Source organism: Theobroma cacao, chromosome 6, assembly GCF_053813885.1.
Source record: "Theobroma cacao isolate CCN51 chromosome 6, ASM5381388v1, whole genome shotgun sequence".
In the NCBI taxonomy this organism is placed as follows: Eukaryota; Viridiplantae; Streptophyta; class Magnoliopsida; order Malvales; family Malvaceae; genus Theobroma; species Theobroma cacao.
In genome coordinates, this window is record NC_142644.1 from 30761079 (window position 1) to 30786681 (window position 25603).

General features: G+C 37.4%; 4 protein-coding genes, 1 long non-coding RNA gene and 1 pseudogene across 12 annotated transcripts; 5 read left to right on the forward strand and 1 right to left on the reverse strand.

Annotated features, from left to right (window-relative positions):
* Positions 1-1415: 1415 nt before the first annotated feature.
* On the forward strand, positions 1416-3343 carry PMEPCRA (methylesterase PCR A). Its single transcript, XM_007025936.3, has 2 exons — positions 1416-2418; positions 2520-3343. The coding sequence occupies exons 1-2, from the start codon at positions 1479-1481 to the stop codon at positions 3209-3211; spliced, it is 1632 nt and encodes a 543-aa protein (XP_007025998.3). The 5' UTR covers positions 1416-1478; the 3' UTR covers positions 3212-3343.
* A 953-nt stretch (positions 3344-4296) lies between these two features.
* Positions 4297-7230, forward strand: LOC18597103 (CRIB domain-containing protein RIC10). Of its 3 annotated transcripts, none has more exons than XM_018122597.2 (5): positions 4297-4933; positions 5201-5357; positions 5519-5616; positions 5737-5833; positions 6633-7230. In XM_018122597.2, exons 2-5 carry the CDS (start codon positions 5300-5302, stop codon positions 6833-6835), a joined length of 456 nt encoding a protein of 151 aa, XP_017978086.1. In that variant the 5' UTR covers positions 4297-4933; positions 5201-5299; the 3' UTR covers positions 6836-7230. The 3 variants fall into 3 exon arrangements, with proteins under 3 accessions (XP_017978086.1, XP_007025999.1, XP_088663402.1); XM_007025937.3 differs by having other exon boundaries at positions 4298-4933; positions 5204-5357; XM_088807276.1 differs by lacking the exon at positions 4297-4933 and adding an exon at positions 4962-5084.
* A 3-nt stretch (positions 7231-7233) lies between these two features.
* LOC18597104 (COBRA-like protein 10 pseudogene) lies at positions 7234-10174 on the forward strand (annotated as a pseudogene).
* Positions 10175-11625: 1451 nt separating this feature from the next.
* LOC18597105 (uncharacterized) lies at positions 11626-12180 on the forward strand. Its single transcript, XM_007025939.3, has one exon. It carries the CDS (start codon positions 11626-11628, stop codon positions 12178-12180), a length of 555 nt encoding a protein of 184 aa, XP_007026001.3.
* Positions 12181-16584: 4404 nt separating this feature from the next.
* Positions 16585-22546, forward strand: LOC18597106 (protodermal factor 2). Of its 4 annotated transcripts, none has more exons than XM_007025942.3 (12): positions 16585-17565; positions 18315-18605; positions 18739-18856; positions 19087-19275; positions 19369-19806; positions 19902-20003; positions 20168-20368; positions 20464-20638; positions 20763-21034; positions 21415-21510; positions 21616-21991; positions 22110-22546. In XM_007025942.3, exons 2-11 carry the CDS (start codon positions 18388-18390, stop codon positions 21967-21969), a joined length of 2163 nt encoding a protein of 720 aa, XP_007026004.1. In that variant the 5' UTR covers positions 16585-17565; positions 18315-18387; the 3' UTR covers positions 21970-21991; positions 22110-22546. The 4 variants fall into 4 exon arrangements, with proteins under 4 accessions (XP_007026004.1, XP_007026003.1, XP_007026002.1 ...); XM_007025941.3 differs by having other exon boundaries at positions 18318-18605; XM_007025940.3 differs by having other exon boundaries at positions 18345-18605.
* A 736-nt stretch (positions 22547-23282) lies between these two features.
* On the reverse strand, positions 23283-25278 carry LOC108662389 (uncharacterized). Of its 3 annotated transcripts, none has more exons than XR_016027064.1 (3): positions 24952-25173; positions 24501-24815; positions 23283-24413 (listed from the first exon to the last, which is right to left on the reverse strand). It is a non-coding gene; the product is annotated as an uncharacterized LOC108662389 (long non-coding RNA). The 3 variants fall into 3 exon arrangements; XR_016027065.1 differs by having other exon boundaries at positions 24956-25172; XR_001928320.2 differs by having other exon boundaries at positions 24501-25278.
* Between the last annotated feature and the right edge of the window lie 325 nt (positions 25279-25603).

A 25603-nucleotide genomic window follows, 5' to 3' on the forward strand; every position in this document is an offset into this window, starting at 1 on the left:
ACTTGGATCTTAAAGTGGCAGACAGCGGCACCATGATCCCTTCGCTTTTGTTTTTTCTAAGCCTTCCCTCAAAGCCTGCCTTGATTAATGGGTCCATTCAGAGCTCTAGAATCCCATTAGCCATTAAATTACATAACCATGCATTTAAATATAAATAAATTTGTTCTTTTAAAAATTTAACATGATATCATAAGAGACGATATTTTCATTTATTGATTAATTTTTTTGTGATTAATATTACGTGTTAGGTCTGTTATCTTTACACATAAAAAGAACATATTGAGCACCCGAACATTTGTCTCATTAGTTGGTACATAATCTCTCTGCCTAAACAGTAGGATTCCAATCCTCTTTTTTCAATTACAAAAAAAAGGAAAAACATATTGAAATGATGATAAAAAAAATCTCATAACAGGGTCTAAATTATTTTCTTTCGTTAATCTTCTTACAATTAATATTATATGATAAGTTTGTTATTCCTACACATGAAGAGAAATATTAAATTTTTACGGATATTCATAAATAAGTCTTTTCACTCATTATCAATTGATTTTAAATTAAATATTTTTTTAAAATTTTAATGAAAATCAATACTATATCCATATAAATAGATAATCTCATTTACACAAAGTTATGACATATCTTATACAAAACAAAAAAAAATTTACTGCAACATTGATTTGAACCAGACGTGTAAATTTAAATAATAAATAATTGATTGCACAAATAATATTTATTAAGACTAATAACTGATCCCGTCTACACTTAATTTTGACAAAACCATTCAGCATTTTTTTTTCCAAAAAGTTAGCCTTTGCCTGTAGGCATACAAGAAATTGTCAATACCTAATCATAGCAGAGGTTTGAATCTTTAGCTTTAGTTGAAGAACAAAAGGGGTTCGAGCATGTTCCTTCAGCAAGCTAGCTCGGGGATTTGCAAGCGCGTACTGCCTACTTCTTTGAACCACGTAGCCATACGGGACCCAGAAGAAAGCAAAACGTGTAAACTAATGTCAATTTGTCCCATTATAGCTTTGTCCAAGTTGACAAATGATCCACTAAGAAACTCTGATCATCTCAAAGCCTAGTTAATGATAGCTGTCATCTTCAAGGAGGACGAAGACGCACTTCACACAATTAAAATCTCATCGAATCCAACAAAATTAATTAAATAAAATTTTAAATCTAAATCATAAAAATATCAAAAAGTTAAATTCAAATTACTAATAGTGGTTGATTTTAAAAATGACTTTTACTATATGATGAAAAATTAAAACTTTAATACGTTAATTATATAGTATATAAGAAACCATAAACCATACTTTTGATTTTTTTTTTCATTTTATACATTATCTCCAGGGCGGTGATTAAAAGAAACCTCGTACTAGGATCTCTTGTTGCTTATTTAACGACTATAGGACAAAAGAGCCAAAGACTTTAAGTCTGCAATTAAGCATAGCAAGCTCAGGTACTATACCATGGCTACTGCCCATCAGCCTCTACTACACAGACCAAAAACCAGCAAGGTTCTCCCCCTAATTTTCTCCATCGCTGCTATAGTATGCACAGCTGCTCTAGTTACTATTCGTTTAGTAAAAATCAGCTCCTTTACTCCCTTACCAGACCAAGTATGTCTGGGAGCTGTTGATCAGAAATCATGTTCAGCCTTGCTCTCCGAAGTAGCCTCAAACTCAACTATAAAAATGAAGGGTGTTGATGTACTACATGCCTTCTTAGAGAAATCCACAGCTCAGATGCAAAATGCCATCAACCTGGCCAACAACTTTAAGCATCGGATCAACAATCCTAGAGATCAAGCAGCTTTGGCTGATTGCCTGGAGTTGATGGAGTCATCCATGGATAGGATTGCGGATTCTATGGTTGCTCTTGGAAAAAAAGATGTCGATTCCCATTCAGATGCTCACGCGTGGCTAAGTAGTGTGCTCACCAACCATGTCACGTGCTTGGATGGGGTACAAGGGTCAGCCAGGACCCTCATGGAGCCAGGGCTAAATGACCTGATATCAAGAGCAAGAACCTCCCTAGCCGTTTTTGTTTCGATTTCTCCTGGGAAGACAAGATTTGTGGACCCATCGATCGATGAGTTTCCATCATGGGTCAGCAGTAAAGATCGGAAGCTTTTACAGGCTTTGCTTAATGAGATTAAGGCCAATGTCGTAGTGGCCAAGGATGGCAGTGGCAACTACAAGACGCTAGCGGAGGCTGTGGCAGCAGCACCGGATAAAAGCAAGATCAGGTACATAATTCATGTGAAAAACGGTACTTACAAAGAAAACGTTGAGATAGGAAAGAAGAAGAAGAATTTAATGATTGTTGGTGATGGCATGAATTCGACGATTATCACCGGTAGCCTAAATTTCGTTGATGGAACTACAACCTTCAAATCAGCCACTGTTGGTAAAGATCTTATTCTTCATTTATCTTCTGCAGCCATTTTCCTTCTGTCACTACCTGCTAATACTATATCGGCTACGGCTTACTTGCTTTTGCCAATGCAGCGGCCGTTGGTGATGGATTTATAGCCCAAGACATATGGTTCCAGAACACAGCTGGACCGGAAAAGCATCAAGCAGTAGCCCTCCGTGTAGGTGCCGATCAATCTGTCATAAACCGCTGCAAGATCGATGCTTACCAAGACACTCTCTACACCCACTCCAACCGCCAATTCTACAGAGATTCCTACGTGACTGGCACGGTGGACTTCATATTTGGTAATGCGGCCGTGGTGTTCCAGAACTGCAAACTCGTAGCCCGAAAGCCCATGAGCTCACAATCAAACATGGTCACAGCCCAAGGAAGAACAGACCCAAACCAAAACACTGGGACTTTCATCCAAAACTGTAATATAATAGCAAGTGCGGATCTTAGGCCAGTTAAAGCCTCCATCAAGTCATATTTGGGCCGGCCCTGGAAGGAGTATTCAAGAACTGTTGTGATGCAATCCTACATTGCTGACCATATTGACCCTTCGGGATGGTCAATTTGGAATGGGGATTTTGCATTGAAGACATTATACTACGGGGAGTACATGAACAGGGGACCTGGGGCTGGAACTTGCAAGCGAGTGAAATGGCCAGGCTACCGAATCCTTACAAAGGCGGAAGAGGCCAAACCGTTCACTGTGGCTGAGCTCATTCAAGGAGGATCATGGTTGAAATCTACCGGGGTGGCTTATACAGAAGGTCTGTAAACAATAGCTAGGCCTCTTTCAACTTCTTCTGTTTTGATTGAATAAATGGAGGTTCTCCACCATCCCTTTCATTGTATATTTTGCCAATGTACTGACATGAGTTTGTGGTTCAATGAAGTTCTAGTTTATTAATTCATTGATTGCTTTGAAGCAAGGATACAACAATTTGCTGCTGTCTTACTCATCCACTAAACTAATTTGGATGGAAACCTTTTACTAACCTTGGTTTTAGTTGAACTAAAATTGACATTAGCTGAGTACTCTACTTCTTAGTTAGTGCTTCAACTTTTGTAAGAAAACAAATTGACATTTTCTTTGAACAATAGCAGAGGTTTCAGTAACGGTCTAGTTCAACTCTGTACGAGAGTGAAGTTAGGTATTTAAATATCCAAACCATCTTCAATCTGTAAAACGTTAAGCTTAATAAATCAAAACAAACAATACATTGCTTGTTGACGTGAACTATGACATTGTACATACTCAAATTTATTTCCTGTTCAGATCGTCAGAACAAATTATCAGGTTTAGATTCGTCTCAGAGGTGAGAAGGTGTGTGTTTCATTGTAAGAGACAGCTGCACCAAAACGTGGCTGCAACAATCAACAATTCTCAGCATATTTTTGTCTGTGTTACTTATAAGCAGATATTGTGAGTTTTTTCCCAAAAAGGAAACATGGAATTTAATTAGCTGTATAAGATTGCAAGGTGATGTGGCCACAGGCGCTGTAGGAATATTGTAATACCCTTTGGAAGGATTTTGTAAGCAAATTGAGAGGAAGACATTGCTACAAAATCAGATTCAAACCTCCCAGACATGATATTTAAATGTATGACTCTCCATGTGGGTGGCACGAAAGATTAATAAAAATGGCTTGACAGTTATGAGAAAGATACGTTTCTGTTGTTGAACCTAATGAAATGGATGATTTGTTCTGTATGGTGTTTTGACTTTTGATAGTTGTTTCTTCTTTTCCCCTTCCTCAAAATGGACCATCCTTTGAAGAATGAGCATATTAATATCAGGTAATTATAACTAATACAAGTTTTAAATGGTGGAATTGAACTTCTGAAGTTTAACAGGAAGAAGTCGTCAAAACTGCAACAGTTGTCTATGTAGTTGTCTATGCACTCCATTTCTCTCTCATCTCTTCTGGTTTTTGCCCGTATTTTAAGAAAGAGGCACTTTGCATTTTCTCCTTCCAGAGCAGCCTTAAAAAGACATACAAAATACCTGAGTTCCACGCTTTACTCGCTCAGACAGCAAAGCGGCCTACACCCAACAACAAATATTTGTCACAATCTCGTGCCTGTTAACCAAACTAACGAAGCCCCCACCCCATTTTTCCATGCCGTGACTCGATTCTTTTTTTGTTCTGTCTGTCTTTCAAGACCCAATATCTCTCGCCTTTCGTTTTTGGAGGTTCTTAATTCTTTTCATGGCCCCCCACCCACCTCCTCTTCTCTTCCCTTTAGAACCTCAAAACTCTTGAAGCCTTCATTTTCCTTACTTCCTCGTTTGTTTCTTTAAAAGGGTCGTTTGTCTCTCTGTTGGATTTCTTTGGTTTTTTCTTAGAGGTTTCCTTTTTGCACGGTTTTCCATTCATCAAAAGTGATAGCAAACGAGATGAAGAATGGAACCTTGCATCAATGCTTGGAGGAGATGGAGGAAAAGTTGATTCTCTCTTGAATCTTCCAGCCATCATCGTCACGGTGTTCTGATTGGTACATTACAATTATTTATTTATTTTACTCTTAAAAGATTGTAAATGATGTATAGGACCGTATCTTTCATCGATGTAGCATCATAATTTGCTTTAGTTCCAAGGATAGATACCAACCTTGTTTCACGGGTAATAGAGTTCCTCAATCACATGTAATTACTCCTCTGATACGCAGCAACTTTTTGTCTTTTTGTTTTGATTTTTTTTCCTTTGGTAATTGTTAAAGGCTTAAATAAACAACTCTCATCTAAGTACAACTACTTTCCAGCAGGCAAAAGTGCAATCCCTCCTAATTTATCTAGAGGTTCCTTCAATATTGCATCATTCTTTGAAACCGGCTGTTCCATTGTGTTCCTAGTCCACCATCATGGCTACCAAGATCAAAGGGATCTACAAAGGATTCAAATTCATCTCCCAAATCTTTGGTGAGGCACTTTCTGTCTATTTCTTTGCATATTCTGTGTGTATGCATCTAAGTGTTTGACATATGAATGCATCTGAGCATTTTTCCTGGGTTGCTTTTGTATTTTGTGATGGGTTTTGATTACTTTGGAACTGAGATGGGAAAGGGTATTGTTGTTTGTAGTTGTGAAGGAGCGAGAGATGGAAATTGGGTACCCGACAGATGTTAAACATGTGGCACACATTGGTTGGGATGGCCCTTCTGGCACTGCACCCAGTTGGGTATGTTGTCTACATTTTTTTGCATTTTCTATCAATATTTTGATCGAGTATTCAAACACTAAAATTTACATACGCCAAAGCCTGTTGTGTCTCTCCTAATTGTTGCCTTGGTTGAGGCAGATGAATGAATTCAAGACAGGCCCTGATTTCACAGCAACATCCATCGGAAACTCCAGAGGCTCTAATCCTACGGCTCTTTCCACATGGTCCTCTCAAGGCATGTTTTTCTCTCAATTTAACTTATTTTCTTTTGATATAGTAAATGAAGAGAACAGTAGGTAAAGCCAAGTGTATAGCTATACTTCTAAATTATGCAATCCTGAAGCATTGTCTGGTATCATGTGGGGAGTTCCTAATAAGACAATAGAAAATAGGGCCCTTTTCACGGGTCAGATTGATAATGTTTTATGCCTCGACTGATTGAAGCTAAATTTCCAAGACATGGAGAAACTTTTTTAAATTATTTAGCTCCCAAGAGGGAGAGTTTGGCTCTTCTGTCACGGGACAAAACATCCATATCAAGGAGAATCTATAAGCTTCTAGTCCTAAGCTAGAGACCATTTCGGTGGTCCCCTGCAATAATTTTACTGCCTCTATAACTCTGGTTTTAAGAAGGATTTTTTGGTAGCACTGTTGACTTAGCTCTTGTCATCTGTCTGAAAGCTGTTCAGCATTTAAGTTTTGATGATATTTGGCCATATGGATATGATGTTAACAGTGACAACTCTTATTTTTACTTGTTCCCTTTTGATAAAGAAGAGAACTTCCTGGAACTGGTTCACTTTTCCATGAAAATTTCTGTTTGGAAAGATGTCTTGGGATTTACCTCTTTGTTTTCTGTCCTGGTTTGGGTGGTTTATGTGACTTCGTGGTTTTTCTCTGTTAGAATTTGCAACACACTTTGATCATTCTTCATAGAAGTATCAACAGTCATTTACTAAATATATTGTGATCTGGTAATAACACTGTTAACTTAATATAACATTCTGATCATGTCTTTCATTGGTTTGTAACAGATTTTGAACAATCACTGGGATGCGAACCTGCAACACAGATGATAAGAGACCTGTCTTCTGCAGATCTTCCAAATATTCCCAAGAAACAAAAACGGAAAAAGAAGACGACTTCCTCTCCCAAGTCTTCCTCAAAATCTTCGCGAACATCGAAGACCAAGGCTATATACACACAATTGGGATCATCAACAGGCCTTGAAACTTAGAGATCATCATGCAAGATTTGTGGCTTTTGGTTTTCAACTGATTAAAAATCAACACGCACAGACAAGATTGCAGAAGTTCCTTTCAGTACTCAAGATATTCATGAAGACGGACAAAAAAATGTAGGAATTTGAGCAAAGCTTGTGTAAATTAGAATTCATATTTAATTTACAGAAGGGTAAAAGTACATTAGGTAGGGTTGATAACATGAACAAAAAGGAATGATCGATATCCAGGGATGAGACTTATCTATATAGCCAGAAGCAAATTTTTGGTTTACAACAAGGAATAATCACGCAGGGGCGTTGTGTTGTAGTTGTGTTGGTGGAAAGTTTTGCTGATTCAGATAATTGGACTCGAACAAGTTTGTAAAGGAATCTAATCTTTTTCCTTGTTACTTATGGATGAAACGATAGATTATCTTCAGGAATCTTGCTGCTGGAAAGGATCCCATAAACGAGAAGATGCTTATGTTCAGGTCCATCAAATGGTTGCAGTCCATGTTTTACCATGGGAATCCATGAGTCTTTTGATGTAATTCCCTGTCAGGAATAATATAATTCCAAAAACCACAATATAAACCTTCTTCTAATTTGATTAATGCATTTGCTTAAGGAAACAAAATCAACATAAACCTTATTTTTTTCCGAATTAGCACCCTGTTGATACGTTTTGTCTAGTAAAATTACAAAAATATCTTTACAGGAAAATAAATAGGTTAACTTTGAATTGAAGGTATTTTGATTATTTTTTTGGACAAAATTAGTTGTCTATCCTGTACTATTTGGGAAAAAAGAAAGAAACTACAAAGCATAGTGTAAAATAATTAAAATCACAAAAAATGTAAGAGTTTACCTAAATTTTAGTATGAAAGTTAGAAGAGAGAGGAAAACGATTTGAAAAATTGTCAAAGTAATGGTTTATGAGTCATTTACTAAATACTAGAATTACAGCTTTCAAATGGCAGCCAATTGCATCCCTTCCAAATACATCGCAAACTTAAAGGAGGAGGTTTCAGGCTTGACTAATTCTACATTAATTCTGACAGCAGCATCCAATATTTCGGTTCAACTTTTCCTCCATTCTCTTTCTTAGCAATCTCTCCCTCTGTTCTCTTCTCTGCCTTATGCACTGACGCCTGCAATTTCATTGGTAGAATCCAGTGTTACAAACAGTTTCCATTAGAGCTTCAAGTAGTTTTTGTGTGATCAAGATTAAGTAATTGCTAGGAGATTCAATGTTCTATCTCTGAGTTTCTGTCAGAGTAAGGAAGACGTGAAATTGTCATGGAAAGTATTAGGCTTCATGTTGTTTCAGTTTTGTTCCACAAGTCATTTTTGTTTAGCCCAAGATTATGATACCGAGGCACAACCTACGCTTCCCGAGGGGCAAGAAAATTGTAATGGGATTTTCGTTTCCTACAATTTCATCTCTAGAACAAAAGAATATCCGCATGTGAAGAATGCAACAGCTCAAGCCTGGGCGTTCAAAGCCACAGCCACGATAATGAACACAGGAACATACGTGCTACAGGCCTGGAAGATATTCATTGGGTTTCAATACAAGGAGATACTAGTTTCAGCAGGTGGAGCAGTTTTAACGAATGGTGGGGATTTTCCAGCTGCTGTTGGCAATGGAACTTTCATCTCAGGATACCCTCAGTCTGATCTCGAAACATCCATTGACACAGCCGGTGATTTTAACCAAATTCAAGCGCAAATTGAATTGAGTGGCACGCAGTTTGGTCTGAGACCACCTAGGATCCCAATGCCTAAAACAATAAAACTTGTAAACGATGGATACAAATGTCCAGCACCTACTCATCGCAGTGAGTACTTAAAAGTCCTCCTTTTGTCTTTCTTTCAATACTTTCCCTTTGCTTTCTGAGGCATAACAATAAAAAAGTTCGTGTTGTTCATCGACAGAGACCGCAATGTACGTATGTTGTGTTAGGAACCCAAAGTATAAGGCTAAAGACCTCAAAACAAAGTTCTTGCCACGCCAGAAAGGTGACCTTTCGATTTCTTATGATGTTACTCAAGCCTACGGAAACAACTACCTTGCTCAGGTGACGATAGAGAACAGTAACCCTTTGGGTCGTCTTGATCATTGGAACTTGACTTGGGAGTGGATGAGAGGGGAATTCATATACTCAATGAAAGGAGCTTATGTGCGGGAAGTAGACACGGCAGGCTGTATAAATGGTCTTGCTGGGCAGTACTACCAAGAAATGGATTTTTCTAGTGTTTTGAACTGCCAGAAGAATCCTATTATTTTTTACTTGCCTGCTGAGAGAGCAAATGACACCTAGTTGGGAAAGATACCGTATTGCTGCAGAAATGGTACCCTTTTGCCAGAAACCATGGATGGAAGCAAATCCGAGTCGGTTTTCCAAGTGCAAGTTTTCAAGCTTCCACCTGATTTGAACAGAACAGCTATATATCCTCCTCAAAAGTGGAAAATTGTAGGGGTTCTTAATCCAGATTACAAATGTGGACCTCCTATAAGAGTGGATCCTACCCAGTTCCCTGATCCGAGTGGGCTTCAAGCTACAAAAGATGCGCTTGCAAGCTGGCAAGTGGTTTGTAACATCTCGAGGCCGACCGAAGGCAATTTTAAATGTTGTGTTTCCTTCTCTGCTTATTACGACGAGTCTGTCATACCTTGCGACACTTTTGCCTGTGGCTGTGAAGATACAGAAAAATGCAATCCGAAGAAACCGGCCATGCTTCTTCCTGCTGAGGCCCTTCTTGTTCCCTTTGCAAACAGGTCAGCAAAAGCCAGAGCTTGGGCAGCACTTAAGCAAGCATTTTCCAGTCCCCAAGCCATTGCCTTGTAGCGACAATTGTGGAGTTAGCATAAATTGGCACGTCACTTCGGATTACAACCATGGATGGGCGGCTCGAATCACCCTTTTCAACTGGGAAAGAATCAACTTTGAAAACTGGTTCACAGTAATTCAGTTTAAGAAAGCTGGTAGTGGTTACGAAAAGCTCTACTCTTTCAATGGAACGTTACTGACAAAACTCAACAACACAATCTTCATCCAAGGCCTACCAGGTTTGAATTATTTGATGGGAGAGGTGAATGGTTCAAACCCAAAAAGAGATCCAAATGTGCCAGGAAAACAGCAATCTGTCATTTCCTTTAAAAAGAAGCGCAAACACGGGATCAATATAGCAGAAGGAGATGGATTTCCTTCAAGGGTCTTTTTCAATGGGGAAGAGTGTGCACTCCCTACACGTCTTCCAATTGGAAGTGGAAATCGATGCAGATTACATTTGGTGCTAGTGCTTCTTTTCACAATTATGAGCCTCTTGTTTATAGAAATTCACAACTGAAGGAATGAGGTTTTCCATTTTTTCAATTAGAATCACTCTTTAGGGAGACAGACAGTTCAACTCCATTACAGACAGAAGCTAGAGTTAACAGTAAACATTTCATGGTTCAAATTTTTACTAAAGTTTCATGATTCATATCATTTCCATCGACTTCAGCTGATACAGAAGAGAACGGCATAGGGATGGGCATTAGTAATTGGTTGGCCTCGGCCCTTGTTTGGCTCTTGAACTTGCAAGTTTCTGACCAAGTCCTTTTGTTGGGCTGTTTAAGCTTTGGAGCTAAGGTCATTTCCTGACAGAAGGCCCAAACCAGAAGAGTCCTATGAAACCCCATGTAAGGCCCATTTTAGTACGTTTTTCTACAATCATTTTCAACTGAAACAAAAATTAGTTCTAAAACATTTTCTGGGCAATCAAACAGGTTAGCAATCCTTGATAGATTAAATACTACTCTCCAAAAGTTGAAGTCCGATGGATGCCTCTGATTACAAACAGCACCAGCTTCCTCTGCAGTAATGAGGAACAATGAAGAGATCAGTCAGTTTTGGAGAAAAAAACCCGGGCGAACATTCTGCCAGTAATAGAAACATTGGAAAAGGGGTTACCAGGCAGACCTTCTCGTGGAAAACACTCTCAACAGGGAAAAAGCTTTTTGGCTACCATGTTGTGGCTTAAATTAGCTAGGCCTGCATAGTGATAGTACTATATTTAGCACGAGAGGAACTTTTCAAAAGTGTTAGGTGTAAATTAAAGTCAACCAATAACACCCTGTTTAATCAGACCGTAGTTAGTGAATGACATTAGAGCTCGTCTCAACTACTTAACAAAAAGTTGTCTCCATTTCAGCAAGCAAGATTCTTTGCTAGAAATAGTCCCTTGCAACTAAATAATTTATGTACAACTATTCACGTAACGTCATGAACATGGTAATTCATGTATTATATATTTTTTGAATGTTTATTAATATATTTAGTTGTATATGTTTGAATTTATATAAATTTTATTATATCATCTATCTTTGATTAATTTAAAATAATAGATTTGACGTCACATTCATATAATTTTACTTTTAATGAATATTCTTTCGAAACTTCATGATATCATATTAAAAAATAAAAGTGATGGTCCAAACAAAAACAAATAAAAACAAAATTCTAACCGGCCTTTCTACGTAATTAATGTGTTTTAAAGTTCTTGCATTGCTTTCATCTCAATTGCAAGAGAAAAAACCACCACTTATAAGACAATTAAATATTGCAAATTTTTGGTAATAATACTAGCCTCGGGCATGTCCACTTTGATATTAACAATCCCCAATGTTCACCATTTTCCACCAATTTTATATGAAGCATTCGCCAAATCGTTAATCATCTTCATCGTTTCACCTTAATTTAAACTACAACTAGATCAAAAACTCATGATCTTCCGTTCGATATACAGAAAAAGAGGTCATGGGAAAATGGAAAATCTGCTGTGGAGTCACAGCGATTTTGTTCATCATTGTCGTAGTGGTTTTCGTTATCTTGACCTTCACCCTCTTTAAACCCAAAGACCCCAAAATCACCCCTCAATCTGTTAGCCTAAAAAGCATTGATTTGGTGGTTTTCCCGGTGATCAAGGGGAATGTTTCATTGGGATTAGTGGTCACTGTTGATAATCCAAATTATGGAGGCTTTAAGTACATGAACAGCACTGCTTATGTAAATTATCGTGGGAATCTAGTCGGCGAAGCTTCTATTGAAAGCGACTCGATCCCTGCTCGAGCAAAGCATAACATGAGCACAACAGTGATAATCTTTGCAGACAGGTTGGCCACCGATCCTAATTTCCTGACAGATTTTCTTGGTGGGGTTCTCAATTTTACTTCATCGACAATCCTGCATGGGACAGTCAGGGTGTTGAACCTCCTTAAGTTGAAAGCTTCAAGTAGCAGCAGCTGCAACATCTCTATCTTGGTCCAAACGGAGAGCGTCGATTCCGTTTGCAAAGCCAAAATCAGGTTGTAAGTGTCCCCCAAAAGAACTTGGTTAGTTCGTACGCACTGGGATACATTTATTCTGAAAGAATTAATACCAGAAATCAAAGTTGTTGATTCATCAAAATTGCTTGTCATTGTAATAAAGGAAGTTGGTGGTGTTGCTTTCAATAATCATTATTAAGCAATACTTGAGAGTATTGATTGAGTATGGTGAAACATTTATTTTGAAACAATTATCACTTCCAACCTCCAAACTGGCGCATTTAGGTTCTTGCCTTCGCTACTGCCCTAGGGGATGAGCTTCAAGGATTTGAATAACAATATGATGTACTAGTGAAATTCCAAAGATTCGGGGGCTAACTAATAAATATTCATCAAACCCGTAGCACAGGGCGCCCTTAACTGGTTGTGAGGGGAGGGATTGTTAGCATCCTCAAATTGGGTGTGAAGAATTCATTATCTTCATTACAGGAAACCAAACGTTTAGCCCACGAATGACCTCTGGTGAAGCTAATGAATAGAGCTTGAGGGAGATCATAAATGGAGATTTCAGGGTAGGGTAGTATGGACATTGAAAACTCAGACAAGTTTTTGTTTTCGTCAATAAATATCCTGCAGGCTGCAGTGCTAGCTTACCAAACAGCACTTCATTTTTTTTAAACCTTCATCTTTTCTTTCTTTTTCTTTTCCGTCCCAACTTTCAAGAAAGAGCTCTGAAATATTTGAAAACTATGCTTCTTCTTTCAGCTGCTGGTACGCTATCGTTTTTGGTTAGGGAAACATTTCACCCCAGGGTCAAAAACCTTCACACACACCCCCAGGAAAGTGGTTCAAAAATGGACTTGAATATTAACTTTGAACTGAAATACATGCATGTAAGGATCCCCTTGATTCACTGTCCATGTCTGATCAATCAGGAGGAGGACAAATGGAGAGGAATGGGGGCCATGCATGGAATTAAATGTATCACCATACGTATGGATAAAGATTGTTCGTTTCATCGATCGGAAGACAGCATGAGCTCAAGAATTAATGATTGATAAAAACATCAAAATCAGCTCATTGTTCTTGAAAACATGAGGACCGATGCATTATATAACAAATTCAAAAAAAAAAGGAAAAAAAAAACTAAGGACAGGGTCTTTCCCCTCAAAAAAGAAGAGGCTGGTCTGATAATGGGTCACGTTTGAAGCCAGGCCGGTATAGTGGAAGGGAGGATGGGGAGACCATGCTACATTCCAAGATCTCGTGTGGGGACTGAGATTATACCCAGCTAACTAGCCCATTACTTCACTATGTTATGAATCAATATATGCCACAAAAATAAATATACTAGGACTTTGCTTTCATACGAGGCAATAGGAGGTTTATTGATCTATCATATTTGAAAGTGATATATCGTACAAGAAACAATTTGTACCAATAATAACAACACTATGGGTGCTCATGTGCGTTTTGATTATCACCCAAAAATGAAAAGGAGGGTCGAGAGAGAGCACTGTGTCTTTTCTTGGGTCAACCTGCATAAATGCCATGTTTTACCCATGCATCTATATATTATCATCTTTTGCAATTTTCCTAGACGTTGATTGGTTGATAATTCTTGACCCTGTCTGAGGCTTATGGTGATGATGAATTAGCAGATCATAATATTGTATTATTCCAAGGTGTGGATGCATGCATTGAATAATTTTACGGCAGAATTTTTGAGAGGTTCATCGCCCTATTCATTCCATATTCGTTGCTAACAATCATTGAACAAGACCCACTTGCAAAGTAATGTTCCCATAACGTCTCTTTCCCTGCCCCCAGCCAAAAGGATTAATTACACAAAAGATATTATTTCTTTTTATTTTACACAAAAGATGCAACTTGTTTTGCTCGAAAAGTATAATTTTTATTAATAAAAATTAATAGAGTACGGATGATTCTAACTAAATAGTTCTTAACATCGAAAACATGGCATAACCAACAAAGCTTATAAAACAGAATCAAAGCACGACTCGTGGCTCTCCGAAACACATCCTGAAAATAAGATAACTCAAAACAAATCAAGAGAAAAATAAATTCACATTAACTAATTCATTACCGATAATAAATCTCATTTTTTTATCAATTTTGATAAATCATATAATCATATGTTATTTGTTTTACGTGAAAATTTTTTATTCGTCTTTATATCTATATATATTTCTCCATATGTATATATATATACCATGATAACAAAAAAATTCTTTTTTCTACATATAAAAATGTTTAAAACAATACAAAAATGGGTTGAGTTAATTCTCTGCTTATGATTTATGTGTATATTAGAGAAAGAGACAGAATTAACTTTTCCTGGAAATTATATGAATTGCACACCAAAGATTTGCGGCAAAATGTAATGAATCATGACAGATAGTAAATAGTGCTTCTGCATGCAGAGCCTGCCTTCTTCAGACACACATTAATGGAAGGTCGAGAGGAATGGGAAAGAGAGAAACGTAGATAGGCTCAGTTAGGAACAAACATTAAAAGATGTAGCCATATTGTACATAAGTTGGTAGGTTACATATATATGGAGACGTCATCATGGCCACCAAATTAATATGAAGGGGTGTCAGCAAGTGTTAATTATGAAAAACAGAAAGAGGAATTATTTATAATTTTTGTTTGCTAATATGAGCCAACCAGGGTGAAAGAGAAGTATAGGGTGGACGGATCCAAAAATGAGTTTATCATTATTTAATACTCCGAGCAAAAGTCCAATCTAATCCAAATTCTAATGGTAAAAGTGTAGTTAATGCATTTAAAGCAAGGACTTACTTATTATATTAACCCCACCAATAATCTGAATTTCATTATATGGAATTCACAAATTATGAAAGAATCAAAATGGGTTATGTTATTTCATATGTACATAAATATACATGTTCTATGTTCGTATGATATGCATCTGTTGTCATCCGCCATAGCAACTTCTGCTTCATTCTGCAAAACTTCTCATGAATGTATCACTGTAATTAAGCACTAGTTTTTTATCTGCTTAACCTCGGTTAGGTGCTAACTTCCAATGATCAATGATAAACAACTGCATTTGCAAAAGAAAAATTGATTTATAATTGGTAAATCTATTACCCTTGGATAGGTATATATAGGATTTGTTTTCTATATGCAAGGGAAACTGATGCATTGCATAGCCTTGGGTTTCCCTAGGCCTTGTCCTAAACCTATAACTTTAATCTAAAAAAAGGAAGGATAAATACAAGTGGGGATACAGATGCATCCATTAATTAGAGGAAGTACCTCTTAACTAATGCTTGCATTCATACAGTTCAATTTCCAATAAAGAAATTAATTATAATTACATCATCATAAATAACTGCTCTATCATTAATGCCCTCTTATCATAAACTTACTTGCTGTAAAAATTTCTCTTTCTGGTTAAAAATGAAACTACGAGTTCTACCAGCAGCTAGCATTCAGGGGTACTTCTTTTTTCTGTTTTTCCTCTTAATATTCCAAAAATAGTTCATTCTTTTTTTTATTCTAACTCTTTGTAAAAATATTGTTCAAATTAAGCTCTATGGTGGACCTAATTATCCAAGTACATAATAAATTACCAGTCATGTGGTTATAAATCTAACAATGGAAGATAGAAATTTCTAATCCAGTACCACATATTTATTAGGGGATCTCCCTAGACTTCTATATGTCAATGTTCTTTTAATAAAGGCAATAATTATGAATATATAGTTGAATATATACATTGAAGGATGAGTAAAGGGTTTTTTTTTTCATTTAAGGAAAAAGAAGATTCGATTTCTATTCTCTAAGTAAGAGATCATATACTAATCAATGAACCAAATAATCGAGTGTAAAAATGAATAAAAAGATTGAAAAAAATAATAATACATAGTTGAATCATCTCTTAATCAATGAACATACATATACATATGTATATATAATATTTATTATATATATTATCTTATGATATAAATATCAATTATAATATTATGTAAAAAATAACAATCGAGGATAAAAAGGAGTGGACAACATTTTAAATTATATATGTATTTAATATTATATTTATTTGCTTATTATAAAATTCGAGATAACAAATTTTAAATTTATTGATTATTTTTATTTTTTTCACCATGTTTAATTATTACTCCTACTGATATATATTTACATGTATATATATATATTTGGAGTTGTTCGAACTGCAAAGATGGTAATATATGAAGCAGGAGGTGAGAGGGTGAAACTAGTTCGGAAGCTGGGAGGACAAGAAGCTGTAACTCCATCTAACCCTCCATAAATTTAAACAAAAGGGAGGATGGCCTTCTCTTTCTCTCTTTCTATTTCTTGTTCTCTTTCTATAATTTCTCTCTCGCAATTACACCTCTCACCCTCCATAAATGCTATTGCACCCTCTCAATAGGCTCTGCAATAACTCCTTAGCTGCCACATCCTCTCCACCTGTTCTCTTTCTTCTCTTCCTTCTCTCTCAGCACCCTCTTCCAAGCTCTCTCTCTCTCTCTCTTGATTTTTGTCTCATCTTTTTCCTCTTCCTTTTCTCCCCCCTTCTTTCCCCTCACCCCTTGCAAGCGAGGTAGGTCTCTGCCAAAACCACTCCTTTTAACACCAGAGGTGGTTTTTCCAGTGACCCTAAACTTAAAAACCCAATCTAAACCTTTTTTTTGGTCATTAATCTTTCTCAAGAAGTCCAAAAGGGTTTCTTGTGTTTTAACCCCACAAAGCCTAGTTGCCTCTAAGTCATTTGTTCCACTCTAACTGATCCCAACATATATTTCCTTCCCTGAACAATTTTCTTAGCAGTATATCGCTGTTACATTAGAATATTCTCTCATGATCTCTCTTCCATATCTCTTCTAGCTGGTTTTTTTCTTTTGAAGAGAGTTTTCCGTTATTGTTTTTCGCTGAGAAAAGAGAGGGTACAAAAGGGTTTCCATAAGGTACAGTAGTATCTTAGTTTGAGCGTTACAATCTTTGTTTTGAGGGGAAGGTTTTGAAATTGATGAGTCAAAGGGGTTTCTCACAGTGTCAACTCTTCTATTTTTTCTATATCTAGCTGGTCTTTAATTTGGCACGTAAGGCTGAAGACTTTATGGAAGACTAAAAACCATAGTCATTTCTGCTGTTTTGCAACTTGGAACAATACCATTAGCTTAGCCCAGACAAAACCAGAGAATCTATTAAAATCAACCCAAAAACCTCCAATATAGGAATCCAAAGCCAAAACCTAACAAGCGAAGGAGAAATATGTCTACTGCTGGTTAGGGTTGTAAAGGTGATTAGTTACCTAGGTCTCCCAAGATGATGCTTCCACTGAGCCACTTACCACCCCGTTTAAGACAAGAAAATTGCTGCTCTAAGTTCTCAGTCCCCTTGCCTAACAATCAATAAGGTAATTTTCTTTCCTATTTTTTTCTTCTTTTTTTTTTTTGAAAAACGTAGTTTAATATATTAATAAAAGATGAAATTACAGCAAACGAGAATTAAGTCTATTGTCGTGTTCTAATAGCATTAAGAATCTCTTGGACATTACAAATTTCACTAAGAAAAAACAGCAAAAAATATCCTAAAAAGAATTCGGGAGGATTTTTTCCCCTCATGCTTCTTTTCTTTAACTCTTTAGTTTAACCTATTCCGAGGATTGCTAAGGCTATAGATAGTTAGTCACATTTTAGGCTAAGCTTTTGATTAATTTATCATTCTTGTCTTCAATATGGTACCTTCTAATATATATATATATACCTTACCCTTTTTTTAAGGTTAACTCTAAGTCATACTAGTAATCAATATTTGGTTTAATGAAATGAATGGTTGGATTTAAGCTTGGTTATTAATTAAGATATTTCAAGTAAAATCTACTTGATAAGACACACCTAAACTTTTTTCTGAGAGAGATAGTCAATACTATATGGTTTACAGCTTTCTTAAAATGGTGTATATCTACATGTGATGGAGCATCAACAGTAAACAAAAACAGATAACTTGCCTTAAAAAGTTAATTTCTAGGCTTCCATTTAGTTTGTGCTGATTTTGACTTAGTTTATCTTCCTTCAGCACTACTTATGTACTGGTTTTCCTTTGTTTACTATTATTCCTTTGCACTGTTCTACAGTTTCTTTCTCTGTCTTTTTCTCTCTCTAGTAGTCAGCTGGACTTGTATTCTCTTGGCAGAACCCAGAAATCCATAGCGTCGACATTTTACAGATTTGTTGACATGTTCAGTCCAAACCTGTTCGATAGTCCCCATATGTTCGACATGACCCATAAGACCTCTGAAGGTGAATTGGGGAAGATCAGGGACGATGATTATGAGACCAAATCTGGTACTGAAACCATGGACGTGCCCTCGGGAGATGAGCAAGATCCTAACCAGCGCCCCAAGAAGAAGCGTTACCATCGCCATACTCAGCTTCAAATCCAAGAGATGGAAGCGTAAGTCTGTTTTCTTTCCTCGTACTATTTGTGCCATTGCTAGAAATTAGAGATGAAGTGAGAGACAGATTTAACGAAGCTCGTTCTTCTTTGGAGATTGATTCTTTTGGAATTCTGGTACCTTGTTTCTCAGGTTCTTTAAGGAATGCCCTCACCCAGATGATAAGCAAAGGAAGGAGCTGAGCCGCGAGCTAGGGTTAGAACCTCTACAAGTCAAGTTTTGGTTCCAAAACAAGCGCACCCAAATGAAGGTATACTTCCATATAGAATGCAAATCAGTAGTTGTAATATAGTTTTTTAATTGAGAAAAAAGGGATTTGAATCTTGCTCTTTAAAAAAAGATATCAATAAATAAACCAAATACTTAAGTATATTAGTAATATATTTACTTTCTACAAGTTTTTATACTGGCTTTCTCTGTACTAAGCTTGTTATATGCAGCACGTCCTAGCTTTATTTCTAAGCTTCGCTTTCATTGCAGGCCCAACATGAACGTCATGAAAATGCTATATTGAAGGCTGAGAATGAAAAACTCCGTGCTGAGAACAATAGGTACAAGGAAGCTCTTAGCAATGCCACATGCCCGAACTGTGGAGGCCCAGCTGCTCTCGGAGAGATGTCATTTGATGAGCAGCATTTGAGAATAGAAAATGCCCGGTTACGGGAAGAGGTGATTGGAAAATGATACAGACCTTCCTTGATATTGTCAAGTTACTTAGTTTTGTTATGATGCTTATCCACTTTTCGGGTTCTTCTGTTACAGATTGATAGGATATCTGGGATAGCTGCGAAATACGTTGGCAAGCCTTTGACTTCCTTCCCCCACATTTCTTCTCATTTACACTCACGTTCTCTTGATCCTGGAGCTAGCAATTTTGGGACACAATCAGGTTTTGTGGGAGAAATGTATGGTGGTGGTGATCTTCTAAGGTCGGTCTCTGGGCCTACAGAAGCAGATAAGCCCATGATTGTTGAGCTTGCTGTTGCGGCAATGGAGGAACTAATCAGAATGGCCCAATCTGGGGAACCTTTGTGGGTTCCGGGGGAGAAATCTACAGATGTGTTGAATGAAGATGAATATTTAAGAACTTTCCCTAGGGGAATTGGACCAAAACCTTTGGGGCTGAGATCTGAAGCTTCAAGGGAATCTGCTGTTGTCATTATGAATCATGTCAACCTAGTTGAGATTCTCATGGATGTGGTAGGCTTTTTTTTTTTTTTTTGAAGTTCAAATCCATTACTAAATATATTTAGATCCACCCCCATGTATTTCTGATTTAAACAATTGATGTTCAGAATCAATGGTCAAGTGCATTTTGCGGTATTGTTTCAAGGGCTATGACTCTAGAAGTCCTATCAACTGGAGTAGCAGGAAACTACAATGGAGCCTTGCAAGTGGTACTATGTTGTTCATTAATGTTTTTCTTCTGAAAACCATAGATTCAATCTCATAAATTTTGACATGCATGAAATTGTTGTAGTTGAAGAAAAACAAAAGTTATATGGTATGCATTTTCTTCCTTCAGCTTTTGAAAACATACCTAACATCCTGCATTTTTCAGATGACAGCTGAGTTTCAGGTCCCTTCACCACTTGTGCCAACTCGGGAAAATTATTTCGTGAGGTATTGTAAGCAGCACACTGATGGAACTTGGGCAGTGGTTGACGTTTCCTTGGATAATTTGCGCCCTAGTCCAATGTCCAAGTGTAGAAGAAGGCCGTCAGGTTGTTTGATCCAAGAATTGCCCAATGGATACTCAAAGGTAATTACTCTTTAGTTTAGATTCCCCTGTTCATTTCCCTGTCTATAGCAGGCAAAATCTTCATTTGATCATGTCTTGTTTTCATGATACTTCAGGTTATATGGGTTGAGCATGTAGAAGTGGATGATAGAGCTGTCCACAACATATACAGACCATTAGTTAATTCTGGTCTAGCTTTTGGAGCAAAACGTTGGGTGGCTACATTAGATCGACAGTGTGAACGCCTTGCAAGTTCAATGGCCAGTAACATTCCGGCGGGGGATCTATGCGGTAAAAGCATATTAACCCCTTTTTCTTATTCTCTTTGAGAAACCTTTTGTAAAAATGATAAATAGCCGGTGCAATGCCCTCCCATCTTTCTGCAATGTTACCATTTTGAGTTCTTGTGATGCAGTGATAACAAGCCCAGAAGGGAGGAAGAGTATGTTGAAGTTGGCAGAAAGGATGGTGACTAGCTTTTGTACCGGAGTTGGTGCTTCTACCGCCCATGCATGGACAACTTTATCAGCAACAGGTTCTGATGATGTGCGGGTTATGACCAGGAAGAGTATGGATGATCCAGGCAGGCCTCCTGGTATTGTGCTAAGTGCTGCAACTTCCTTCTGGATCCCTGTTCCACCAAAGAGGGTTTTTGATTTCCTGCGGGATGAGAATTCTCGAAGTGAGGTAAACGAGCATGATCATGAAGCTTTCAATTAAGCATTTGCACAGTTTCTTCTATATCACCACATGTAGCAGCAAAGAAAAAGGGACCAGATAGTACCGAAGTTGTTAGCTTGGTAGATAAAAGGAGGCATGGGCTTGGGAGAAAATCATTTTGTCAACATTTTTGGTTTGAATTCAAGATTTTTCCTATACCGGTCATGCATTTCACTATTTTCTCTACGTTGCCACAGTATACCGGTGCATTCTGGTGTGTAACTACTAAGATAATCACCATTTAAAGGAGCCATGAAATTAATTCCAAGATTTGTAAGCATACATGTAGCACTTTTCTCTGCTATAGAATATTGTACTAATTTGCACTTATTAACTTGGATTTATAGTGGGATATCCTTTCAAACGGTGGTCTAGTTCAAGAAATGGCTCACATAGCCAATGGTCGTGATCCAGGCAATTGTGTCTCTTTACTCCGCGTAAATGTAAGTTGGCAAGTTGCAAATGTTCTTTATATCTTTAATTAGTAATTAATAACACTGTGTATCATCGATTAAGCTAACATTTCCAATTGCAAACGTAATCTGTAGAGTGCGAATTCTAGCCAAAGCAACATGTTGATACTACAAGAGAGCTGCAGTGATGCTACAGGGTCCTATGTGATTTATGCGCCGGTTGATATTGTTGCTATGAACGTGGTCTTAAGTGGTGGGGATCCGGATTACGTTGCCCTTCTACCATCAGGTTTTGCAATACTTCCTGACGGTCCTGGACTTAACGGAGGAGGAATTCTAGAAATCGGGTCTGGTGGATCTCTCCTTACTGTCGCGTTTCAGATCTTGGTTGATTCAGTTCCGACGGCAAAACTCTCTCTTGGATCGGTGGCCACTGTCAACAGTCTAATTAAATGCACGGTTGAAAGGATCAAGGCTGCGGTTGCTTGACCAGAAGAAGGTTTATCACGTGGTGAGCACTACTCCAACATAAGTCAATCAACTTATAGCTTCTTTTTAACTATTTTTGGAGTATGGAATCTATCCCATTTCACAATTTCACAATGTTTTGCTTTTCTTGTGTGTTGCAGAGGGAACAAGAGGAGGAAGAGATGGGGGGGATATTAAAATGGTGGTTGCCTCAAAACATAAGCAAGAAGTCAAGAACGCACCTCTCATGATCCCTGCCTCGTGGTGTTTGTCCAGGAAGAGAAACTAAGCGGTAAGAAATAAAGGCAAATCACCACCCTGCAAGGGCAATAGGTTCGGGAATTGACTTTGCCAAACAAAGATGAAAAGCTTAACTCAGGTCTAAATATATATATATATGTTAGGTGAAACTCACCATTTTGTGACCTTAGCTGTAGGAGTGGTTTATATTAAACTGTCTAATTTTATTTTCCTTCTTTTGTTTCATGATGTGTTTTGTTGAAGCATAATTAGTTGGAGTCACACCCATTAACAAACATTTGTTTCTGCTTTATGTTTTGGTAGTTCTGAAATCAATGAATAGCTGTTGCTTTTGCTAGTTTTGTCTTATGCAGCTATTAAGAAGGTTTTACCCCTTCTTTCCTTTTTCTTTTCTGGCACACTACTGGCCTTGATAGGTGGACAGGAAAATGGGGGAAGAAAGGAAAAGGTAGAAGAAAAAGGAGAAAGGTATTGACTAGTAGAATGGCATATTGATTTATGAGGTTTATTTTTAGTAGTTGGACATATATAGGACATATATGTACCTTTGGTACTCCTAGCAATTCAAAATTACCCCAAAGATCATCATCATCCCTCTATTTTTTATTTTAAATTATGAAAATAACCCAAAATTTCAAAACTAGCATAGCTCTAGGGAATTTTTTCTTCCTTTTAATGGAATGGAAAAATTGGAAGTTAGACCTCCATTTTTAATGGTTGTGAATTCTAGTTAGGATGTGCTTGAATCCACCATGAGAGATCGGCCTTAGGTCAGATGGTTCTCTTTCACTAAATCCAAATTCTGTTTATAGATACCCAATTTTTTAACTGATAGCTTTCCTTTCTACATTCATTTGGATGAATATCATCCTTCACCTACCAAGAATTACCAACAAAGGTAGTCTTGGTTATAATAAAAGAATTGGCTTGGGCAATGAGATGCAAATTTCCTAAAAAGCTGCAATAACCTAAATATTTTTTTTATTTTACAGAAGGGGATTCTAATATACTTTTCAAATAAAAAGATCATATACTAATTAATAAATCAAATACTTGACCACTATCTTTCCAAATTTTTCATGCAATCCTTCTAGTTTTCTTATCTGCCTACTTAAAAAGTAAAGCAACTATCAACTAATTCCCTTACCATGTATCACCCACAAAATACCAAACAAATTCTGTAGTTTGAATTATATACTATCAATATCCAATTCCCAACCTGCGGAAGAGAATAAGGCCAAGTAGGAAGACTTGGGGAATCATTGAAGCACTTGGGTCTGTCCCAATACTTAATTTACCTTGTGTGTAGGGTACATCACCAGACAAATATTGCAGCTACTTATTAAGAAGACAATTAAGTATAGGTATCATCCGCATACATATATATATATATATATACACTACGGGACCAAAAGTGGTTGAAACTAATTAATAGATATCCAAATTTTTCCAGGGAGGGAGGGACCCTGGAGCTGGATCAATGCATGTTCTTGTTTCTAGCTGGTGCCTCTGTTCAGACCGATGTTGTAGCTTTATGAAAAGAAGGGTTCAGAAAGGGAATGAATTCAATTCTCGTTTTTTCGTATCAACATTATGTTACAATAGAAATCAATACGCTCCTTCCTTCTCTGGCTCATTGCCATGTTGCTTTCGTCTCCAATTTTCAATTCAGATGGTGTTAATGGTCAACCTCCAATTCGAGCTTCTATTCCTTTCATTCTTTGCTATAGTTTCTTTTTTACTAATTAACTATTAATGCTGGAATTAAACAAATATCTCTCTACTCCATTAGAACATATCTTAGATGTTCTTTGCAAAGCAAGGAGAAGAATGGGGAACCGCAAACAGAAGGGTTGCCGCTGACACAAGAAAGAATTTTTTTTCACCAAATTGTTAAAAAGGGTACTCCAAAATTTGTGCCAAGAGAAAAACTTGCCTTTGTTGCTGCAATAAAATCTCAGTTTTTTCTGATGACGTTTTTGGTTGATCCCCTCGACAATGGTAGTAATGATACATCATGGCCCTGGAGCCGCAGACTGCTGGGTTCTGCAACGTCCATCTGCTGCTGCAGACTAATCGAAAACATTGATTCTGTGCCACCACCAAATAAAGCTTCTTTTTTTTTTTGAAATTTACCAAATAATGTTGTCTCGGTAGCAAATAACCATTGCAGCAGTGGCTTTTAAAACAGAGAGTTGTGTGTCCTGCAGTAGCCATTTATTTCTGTCCATATGAAGAGCTACGGATGTTTTTAACATGTCGGAGAAACTTAATTAAGAATAGTACCGTACCTATGTCAAGTTTCAGCTTTTTCCATTAATCCGAATTGACGGACGATCAGAGCAATGCTGCACCAGTTACTCATTTATAACATTGATTGGTAAAGACTTGAAACCGGCTGGCAGAATAGCCCCGATGCTCTGCTTGCTTTTGTAATCTCTTCCTTATCTATTCTGGCTCTCTTCCCCCCTCCTCTCTAGGCAGATCGAGGAGAGCGCACATATGGATGTATATATTGGGTGTTTCTCGTTACCGTTGTGCCTTTATTGAATTCACGAGAGAAATGAAGCTGGTTAGGTCTGCCTGGCTTTTTCTATGGGATGACCCTGCCTAGTTAAAGTGTAAAAATCAGCATACCTACTTTCCTTCCTCAATTTGGTTTAATTATATATTTGGTTATGGCAGGAGGATCCAATCAAGCTCTTGCAAGTTATAATCAATGGCAATAACTATCAGATTAACTTGCCTGAACAAATATATACAATCGGAAGCATGCTTTTTTCTTCTTTGATGAAGGCTGGCAGGGTCCTTGTAGGATGAGACAGCAGCCAAGGTTAAAATGAGCAAATTTGCTCCTTCTGATTTGGGTAGACACAATAAGTCCTAGATTTAGTGTAATGATGCTACCAAATCTTGTAGAGTAACTGGTTCATTTTAGAAATCGTACAAGTTTTTTTCACCCTCACTTACCGTCTATGTCATGAGAGTCTCTTGCAATTTAATTGGCTAGGAACTTGAAATGGCAGGTTGGGGATGAGGTTAATAAAAATTATTTTTAAAAATCAAAATAGCAGGACCACGAAGGTCAAGTGGGGAATTAAAGCAGAGGCAGAGCATAACCAATTCCTTTTAACACCATGAATTTATATCTGCTCCACGAATTTATATCTGCTCATCAATGAGCAGTCTCCCTCCATGTTTGGGGCCAGACACAAATGACGATGGATATCCACGACTGATCAGTGATCACCAAACTTCAGTCAATCGCTAATAAAACTGTCAAGTGTCAAACTTATTTGGTGGTCTGTTTATCATAAAATGACTACAAAATCCAAGTAAAAGCTCAAAATGTTCAACAAGGACCACAATCTGAACCCAACGCAGAATTCTGTTG